General features: G+C 40.8%; 1 protein-coding gene across 2 annotated transcripts; it reads left to right on the forward strand.

Moving 5' to 3' along the window:
* Positions 1-434: 434 nt before the first annotated feature.
* On the forward strand, positions 435-8050 carry LOC139554857 (nuclear transport factor 2-like). Of its 2 annotated transcripts, XM_071368064.1 has the most exons (5): positions 435-597; positions 1029-1149; positions 1927-1998; positions 2101-2199; positions 7674-8050. In XM_071368064.1, exons 2-5 carry the CDS (start codon positions 1051-1053, stop codon positions 7788-7790), a joined length of 387 nt encoding a protein of 128 aa, XP_071224165.1. In that variant the 5' UTR covers positions 435-597; positions 1029-1050; the 3' UTR covers positions 7791-8050. The 2 variants fall into 2 exon arrangements, with proteins under 2 accessions (XP_071224165.1, XP_071224166.1); XM_071368065.1 differs by lacking the exon at positions 1029-1149 and having other exon boundaries at positions 515-597.
* Positions 8051-9012: the final 962 nt, after the last annotated feature.

The following is a 9012-nucleotide window of genomic DNA, read 5'->3' on the forward strand; positions in this document are numbered from 1 at the left end:
AGGGATTACTGTATATCAGAGGAATACACAGCTAGCTGCTACATAAAGCACTTGTTGAAAACTCAAATATTTTATGTCACTTTCTCTTGGCTACAAAGAGCTCATGTGTAAAATAACTAATTAACTAAATAAGAGTTTGTTCTTAACTGACTTGCCTAGTTAAATAAAGGCTCAGTTTAAAAAATCTGAATATCAATGCTATACAAAAGTATATATTGTCATATCCATTAACTCAGTTGTCCATGTAGGAATTTGTTCTTAACTGACTTGCCTGGTTAAATAAAAAAGATTCTCAATGTTATACAAAAGTATACATTGTCATTAAACGTAACATTTCATATTCATTTCATTGTCAATGTGCTGAAAATAATTGAGCTACCAAGGTTGGTTGCACTTTGGTATTTTCTCCGATATCATTTTGATGGAAACGCCCATTTGGGTGCCATTCATGCTCGTAGGTACCCGTCAATCAAACCGAAGAGCGCATCTATTGGTTGTTTAGCCCCTGTATACGATAACACAAGTTTTTTTCTCCGGATGAAGCGGGAGAGACTTGTTGTGCATCCACACTGGATTACTAGCAAGTTGCATATTAAGGTAAGTTTCATATTACGTTTTAAACAACTATTCAACAATAAAACATGTAGTTTATAGGGGAAATTATTCTTTGCAACACAAAGTAAAAGTTTAGCTGTCTTTTTCTGAGTGGAATGATGTACTGACATTAAACTAGTTAGTTCGCGAGCTAGCTTGCTACTGTATATAACAAGTTCGCTATGTAACTCAGTATTCATTCCGTTAACTGACGTTAGCTAGTGTTTCCAGTTTTGAGATCTAGCTAGCTAGTTAGCCATTCTCGTGCTCATGTTCTCTTGATAAGTGGATAAATACATGATGACAAACTGAAGTTTTATCTTTTCCATTCATTATAATTCCAATAATTCAGAATGATTCTGCAACACGTGGAATGTGCTCATCAGAGATGCGCTTTTGGCTACGTCATATTCAAGTCGCATTTTCCTCTCCAGATTCCAACCTGCACTTTGAATCATGGCAAGCAAACCGGTTTGGGAGCAGATAGGTGCAGGCTTTGTGCAACATTATTACCAACAGTTTGATTCTGATAGAACCAAACTCGCTGATCTCTATGTGAGTATTTACATTTCAACACAGTTAGAGATGTGTAATGGTGTTTCATGGACCAACCTTGTCATCTGGAAACCTGGGGTGACTCTCCTCTCTTAATTCCTTGCCTCCTTCACTTGGACTTTCTCCTTCAAATAACCCTACAGTTTTCAGCATTGCTCATGTGAACCACAATCCCAACGCTGTGTTTTAACGTTTAGAAACATCAATCATTGCTTACAATAGGGCTTCCGAAACATATGGCCCTTTCATCATCGAAAAATAATCCTTCAAATAAAAAAGATACACTTACTGTTGCAATTTTGCAAGATCCATACAGCTATGGGTACTGCAAGCGATGTGTATTAATGTTCAGTTTGAGTGTCAGGACTCTTAACAACTCCCCTGTACAGAAGACGCCCACGTCCAATGACTTATGTGTAATGGATTGGAATTTAGAGTCATGTTCAAGGGCTATCCTCCAAAGTGCTTTGAGAAAGTGGCATGGATGGAGAGGATAGAAGGAATCGAGGAAAGACTTTTGAGATGGACCCCTGGGGTGTATTCATTGGTCAGATTCCGTTGCAAAACATAACCGTTTATTCCAAGCGGAAAACATTTTACAACGAAAACAAGAATTGCTATTGGTCAAATTCAGGTAGGTCCCTCCCATTTCACAAAGCATCTTGCAACGGAATCTGACTAATGAATACACAGCTGCTCATGTTGTTTAGTGTGTAACTGATGTGAGATCAGTGAGAGCTCACTGTCTTAATAAATTATTGATGTTTGTGTGTCCAGACTGATGCGTCATGTTTAACATGGGAAGGAGTTGGTTTCCAGGGGCATAAAGCCATTATGGAGAAGATCACTGTGAGTGACGTCTTCATTTAAACTTCAAAGTAATTATAATGTATAGCCTAATTATTTTAACATGGTACAGACATAAAATACCTCTTCTCTCCCTTACTGCAGAGCTTACCGTTCCAGTCAATTCAGCACAGCATCACCGCACAGGACCACCAGCCCACGCCAGACAGCTGTGTAATGAGCATGGTGATGGGACAGCTCAAGGTAGATCATTTCAAAAATAGTGGATACATGTTGAGTGACTTGCTGGTGTAACAGGGAGATCATACCAGAAACTCACCCACAGCTTGAGGTGGCGCCAGTGATTTGCATCCTTTTCAGTGGCACAACTGGTGTATATATTGTCAAGTTGACAGTCATGTGTGTTAACTGTTTGTGTAGCAGAGGATTGTAGTCAAGCCAAGTCAGAGGCGAGTTGAGAGAAAAAGCTAAGCTAACACAGTGACGCGGGTTACAGTGGTGCCGTGACCTGGATTCACAGTTAAGCTTAGATCAACGGCTGGGGTCACTGTAGTGCAAGTTTAGAGGGGCGAGAGTAACTGAGTGACATCGAACCAGAAACTCACCAACTGCTTGAAATGACCCTACTTTAAGCCCAGTCAAAGGCAAGTTGAGGGAGGGAATGAAGCTGCTAAGCTAGCATAGTGATGCCGGTGAACCTGGGTACAAAAAATGTCATGAAATAAAGATGGATATCTGCACACTTGGGCTGAAACGTTGCAGGAACATTCATCGGTGTCTTTATTTCACCGCTGAACATGGGAACATGGAAGGAGCTGCTCCTGTTTTCATTTTAATACCACCTAAAGACACTTGTTGAGCTTAACTGTAATCAATTTTAAAATCAAATCGATGGTTCTTATTGTGGTTCATTTCTACTGTATGTAATGATTAGGGTTGCACATTTTGGGGAATATTCAAAGGTGGAACCTTTCTATGGGAATTAATGGAAATATATGCAAATTAATACCGTTTAAATGTAGATGTTTTTTTGCATTGGATATTTACCATGGCATATGGAGACAAACATTTTTACCTTAAGTAGACATAATTGCAAATGATTAAATCCTTCCAATAGAAATAAACAATTTAGTTATGAATTTAATTTTAATTGACTCTTCACATGGGAGGATTTCACTGAACAACAAAAGAAAAGGAATATTGAATGATCCTCAATGATCCATCGCATCTCCCAAAAACATTTTCAACATAAATCTGTAAAATGATAGTCAAGAAACTTAAGGCTTTGGTTGTCTTCCTCTCAAGCTTCCATGAGTTCTCCCTGGACCTCCTCAATGTCCACCTCTTGAACATCAGACTCTGAGGCCTCATCTTCACTGTCTCTTTCCAACCTTGTTGAGAATGGCTTGTTGTCAGGCTCAAAAAGCCTCAAATTTGCCCGGATGGCCACCAATTTTTCAACCCTTGTATTGTTCAGCCTGTTGCGTGCTTTGTTGTGTGTTCCCAAACAAGAACCAGTTGCGCTCTGAGGTGGCTGTTGGTGGTGGGATTTGGAGGATGATGGAGGAAACGGGAAAGAGCCTCAGATCCACAAAGTCCCTTCCACCAGGTGGCTGATGAGATATGTTGGCACGACGGCCATATTGCATCTCCATCCCAAAGCCCTTGCATGGAAGTGTACTTCAGTGATCGGCAGCTTACCGATCACTGTACCTGTACACAGCCAAACTGTAAATAGCACACCCAACTACCTTATCCCCATATTGTTACTGATCCTCTCTCACCCAGTATCTCTACTTTCCCATCATCATCTGCACATCAATCACTCCAGTGTTAATGCTAAATTGTAATTATTTCGCCTCCATGGCCTATTTATTGCCTTACCTCCCTACTCTTCTACATTTGCACACAGTGTACATATATTTTTCTATTGTGATATTGACTGTACGTTTGTTTATTCCATGTGTAACTCTGTGTTGTTTTTGTCGCACTGCTTTGCTTTATCTTGGTCAGGTCGCAGTTGTAAATGAGAACTTGTTTTCAACTGGCCTACTTGGTTAAATAAAGGTGAAATAAAAAATAAAAACTTTGCCAGACTGCCAAGAACCTTGCCCTCATCCAGGCCAAGGTGGCGAGACACGGTAGTAATGACACCATAGGCCTTGTTGATCTCTGCACCAGACAGGATGCTCTTGCCAGCATACCAACATGTACGCTGCGGTGTATATTGGCTTCAGGCAGAAGTCTTCATGCTTTTTGATGTATATCAGAACTGCAGATTCCTCTGCTTGGAGCAACAGTGAAGAGGGCAGGGCAGTATGGATTTCTTCTCCTACATCTGCAAGCAGTCTGAACATCAGACAGGAAGGCATTGTCTCCCTCAATCTGTGCAATGGCTACTGTTATAGGTTTCAGGCTGCTTACCACTCTCCCAAAATACATCATCCAGGAGGATTCTCTTAATGGGGCTGTTCATATCGTCAGACTGTGATATGGCCAATTCTTGGAGACTCCTTCCCCTCCAGGAGACTGTCAAACATGATGACAACACCACCCCAACGGGGGTTGCAGGGCAACTTCAATGTGTTGCTCTTATTCTTCTCACTTTGCTTGGTAAGGTAGATTGCTGCCATAACTTGATGACCCTTCACATACTTAACCATTTCCTTGGCTCTCTTGTAGAGTGTATCCATTGTTTTCAGTGCCATGATGTCCTTGAGGAGCAGATTCAATATATGAGCAGCACAGCCAATGGGTGTGATGTGAGGGTAGGACTCCTGCACTTTAGACCAAGCAGCCTTCATGTTCGCAGCATTGTCTGTCACCAATGCAACTACCTTCTGTGGTCCAAGGTCATTGATGACTGCCTTCAGCTCATCTGCAATGTAGAGACCGATATGTCTGTTGTCCCTTGTGTCTGTGCTCTTGTAGAATATGGGTTGAGGGGTGGAGATGTAGTTAATTATTCCTTGCCCACGAACATCCGACCACCCATCAGAGATGATTGCAATACAGTCTGCTTTCTCTATGATTTGCTTGACCTTCACTTGAACTTGTTGAATTCTGCATCCAGCAAATTAGTAGATAAAGCATGTCTGGTTGGAGGGGTGTATGCTAAGCAAAAAACTTTCAGAAATCAGAGGTGAACCAGTTGCATACACAGCTCGAGCAAGATATTCATCAGCATTTCTCTGACTACGTTCCTCCAGTGAGTCAAAAAAACTTTGTTTCCAGGAGGACCATGAGCTGTTGTTATCGATAAGGTGTCTGATTCATCGAAGTAGAGGGACTTTTGTCAGAGGTTGTGAGTGCTGAGGGAACTTTATGCACTTGGCCAGATGATTCTGCATCTTTGTCGCGTTCTTCACATATGATTTGGCACAGTATTTGCAAATGTACACAGCTTTTCCTTCTATATTAGCTGTAGTGAAATGTCTCCATACATCAGATAGTACCCGTGGCATTTTCCTGTAAAGATTAGAAAAAAACGAGTAAAAAAAAAAAACACAATTCCATGTACAGATAAATTTTTACGGAAATTAGATTAAACAACTCCTTTGTAAGGTAAATGTTTTAAAATGAAATGTGTATGGAAACAGGTGAATTAACACTCCTCAGTTAGCAGGCTCAAGCCAGCTGAAACCCACATGGTAGCAAAAACTAACTAGCAGAAATTGTTAACAAGTTAGAAATGATTTAAACACACTTTGCTGTAGGCTACTATTTATTAGTTAACAAAAAATCATGTACAGTGGGGCAAAAAAGTATTTAGTCAACCACCAATTGTGCAAGTTCTCCCACTTAAAAAGATGAGGCCTGTAATTTTCATCATAGGTACACTTCAACTCTGACAGACAAAATGAGGGGAAAAATCCAGAAAATCACATTGTGGGATTTTTTATGAATTTATTTGCAAATTATGGTGGAAAATAAGTATTTGGTCACCTACAAACAAGCAAGATTTCTGGCTCTCACAGACCTGTAACTTCTTCTTTAAGAGGCTCCTCTGTCCTCCACTCGTTACCTGTATTAATGGCACCTGTTTGAACTTGTTATCAGTATAAAAGACACCTGTCCACAACCTCAAACAGTCACACTCCAAACTCCACTATGGCCAAGACCAAAGGACACCAGAAACAAAATTGTAGACCTGCACCAGGCTGGGAAGACTGAATCTGCAATAGGTAAGCAGCTTGGTTTGATGAAATCAACTGTGGGAGCAATTATTAGGAAATGGAAGACATACAAGACCACTGATAATCTCCCTCGATCTGGGGCTCCACGCAAGATCTCACCCCGTGGGGTCAAAATGATCACAAGAACGGTGAGCAAAAATCCCAGAACCACACGGGGGGACCTAGTGAATGACCTGCAGAGAGCTGGGACCAAAGTAACAAAGCCTACCATCAGTAACACACTATGCCGCTAGGGACACAAATCCTGCAGTGCCAGACGTGTCCCCCTGCTTAAGCCAGTACATGTCCAGGCCCGTCTGAAGTTTGCTAGAGAGCATTTGGATGATCCAGAAGAAGATTGGGAGAATGTCATATGGTCAGATGAAACCAAAATAGAACTTTTTGGTAAAAACTCAACTCGTCGTGTTTGGAGGACAAATAATGCTGAGTTGCATCCAAAGAACACCATACCTACTGTGAAGCATGGGGGTGGAAACATCATGCTTTGGGGCTGTTTTTCTGCAAAGGGACCAGTGAGATTTTGAGTGAACCTCCTTCCATCAGCAAGGACATTGAAGATGAAACGTGGCTGGGTCTTTCAGCATGACAATGATCCCTAACACACTGCCCGGGCAACGAAGGAGTGGCTTCGTAAGAAGCATTTCAAGGTTCTGGAGTGGCCTAGCCAGTCTCCAGATCTCAACCCCATAGAAAATCTTTGGAGGAAGTTGAAAGTCCATGTTGCCCAGCAACAGCCCCAAAACATCACTGCTCTAGAGATCTGCATGGAGGAATGGGCCAAAATACCAGCAACAGTGTGTGAAAACCTTGTGAAGACTTACAGAAAACATTTGACCTCTGTCATTGCCAACAAAGGGTATATAACAAAGTATTGAGAAACTTTTGTTATTGACCAAATACTTATTTTCCACCATAATTTGCAAATAAATTCATTAAAAATCATACAATGTGATTTTCTGGATTTTTTTTTCTCATTTTGTCTGTCATAGTTGAAGTGTACCTATGATGAAAATTACAGGCCTCATCTTTTTAAGTGGGAGAACTTGCACAATTGGTGGCTGACTAAATACTTTTTTGCCCCACTGTATGTCATATAAAATATTCATCCCACCCAGTATTGTAATAAAAACTTACCAGAAAGCATGTCGTCTTTGGCTCAGACAGTGTAGTAGTGTGGACTCAATAGCATCTCATTAGTGTGCAAGATCTTGAGAATCAGCTGCACATGCGATGGACGAATGCACTGTGCATGCAGAGGGTTGCAGTTCCATTTTATTGGGGACAGTTTAACCAAAATATGCCACGAGACCTAGATTTGCCTTACATGTATACCACAAAAAAGGTTCACTGTTATAAGCTAACTTTTTGATGAATTTAAGCAAAATTCCCATTCTTAACTTCACATGGAAAATTTCCTGAACATTTGCGGAAAGTTTCAGACCCTTTGCAACCCTAATAATGATAGATTAGTAAATTATATTTGTAGAGGATGATGCTGATCTGTTCTCTCTTCTTTAAAAGGCTGACACGGACCAGGTGATGGGTTTTCAACAAACGTTCCTGCTGAAGAACGTGGACAACAAATGGATCTGCACAAATGACATGTTCAGATTGGCACTACATAACTTTGGAGCATAGGAGGAAATGGAAGAATCACGTACCTTCCACAGAGTTAGCTTTTTATATTACTTTTCAACTTTACGTGTGTGTGTGTGTGTGAGAGAATGATTGTCAGATTCTTGTCTTCAATAAACTCATTAACCAGTTATTCTGTATTAGGAGGAAATTGAAACAAATGTGTTCTGGACAGTTAACTGCATACTGTTACAGTGGTGGTGAATTGTGATGTTCAGACATGGTCCACAGGAATACAACATAATAAATTCATTCCCAAATAAGTTTCTGGAACGATTTGCCTTATTCTGTTATTCAAACTATACCTATTAGTTCCCAATATTGGATAACATTTCATCCATACATGCCTTGTTATTAGGAAATGGCACCCTATAAAACCCTTAAACTCAACTTTGGACCTCGAAGCCAGTTCCACTGCATTTTTTCATTGTTCCTTTATAATCAGGGACTGATTTAGACCTGGGACACCAGGCATGAGTAATTCAGGTAGAACAGAAAACCAGGAGGGTAAGAGTCGAGTATCCCTGCTATAAAGTATAGGGTGCCATTTCAGATGCAGTTTAACTAGGGAAGATCTCAATTGGATACTCCTCGCGTCCTCTCATCTCCTCAAAACCAATTAGATGAGGAAGCCAGAGGTCCCTCCCCTCTGACCTCCAATGGGTTGAGAAGGAGACTAGTAGAGGATGTGAAGGATTATGCAATTGATCTTCCCATAGTCTCCTGCAAAGGTATAAACTGCCTCCTACGTGCAGCCAGCTGCAGCTTTCTGATCGCTGCAGCTGTACACAGCCCATCTGTAAATAGCCCAACCAACTACCTACCTCATCCCCATATTTGTTTTTCTGCTCTTTTGCACACCAGTATTTCTACTTGCACATCCTCATCTGCACATATCACTCCAGTGTAAATTGCTAAATTGTAATTACCTCGCCACTATTGACCTATTTATTGCCTTACCTCCTTACTTCATTTGCGCACACTGTATACAGATTTTTCTATTGTGTTATTGACTACGATTGTTTATCCCATGTGTAACTGTTTTTGTTGCACTGCTTTGCTTTCTTGGCCAGGTCGCAGTTGTAAATGAGAACTTGTTCTCAACTGGCCTACCTGGTTAAATAAAGGTGAAATTTAAAAATAATTCACTAGGCAAGTCAGTTAAGAACAAATTCTTATTTACAATGACTGCCTACCCCGGACAAACTTGGACGACGCTGGGCCA

Source organism: Salvelinus alpinus, chromosome 26 (genome assembly GCF_045679555.1).
Source record: "Salvelinus alpinus chromosome 26, SLU_Salpinus.1, whole genome shotgun sequence".
NCBI lineage: Eukaryota > Metazoa > Chordata > Actinopteri > Salmoniformes > Salmonidae > Salvelinus > Salvelinus alpinus.

Bases quoted from the DNA above. Each gene is read 5' to 3' on its own strand.
- LOC139554857 (XM_071368064.1), top strand. From the start codon at position 1,051: ATGGCAAGCAAACCGGTTTGGGAGCAGATAGGTGCAGGCTTTGTGCAA. The intron at 1,150-1,926 runs GTGAGTATTTAC...TTGTGTGTCCAG, and splicing joins CCAAACTCGCTGATCTCTAT to ACTGATGCGTCATGTTTAAC. The intron at 2,200-7,673 runs GTAGATCATTTC...CTTCTTTAAAAG, and splicing joins TGGTGATGGGACAGCTCAAG to GCTGACACGGACCAGGTGAT.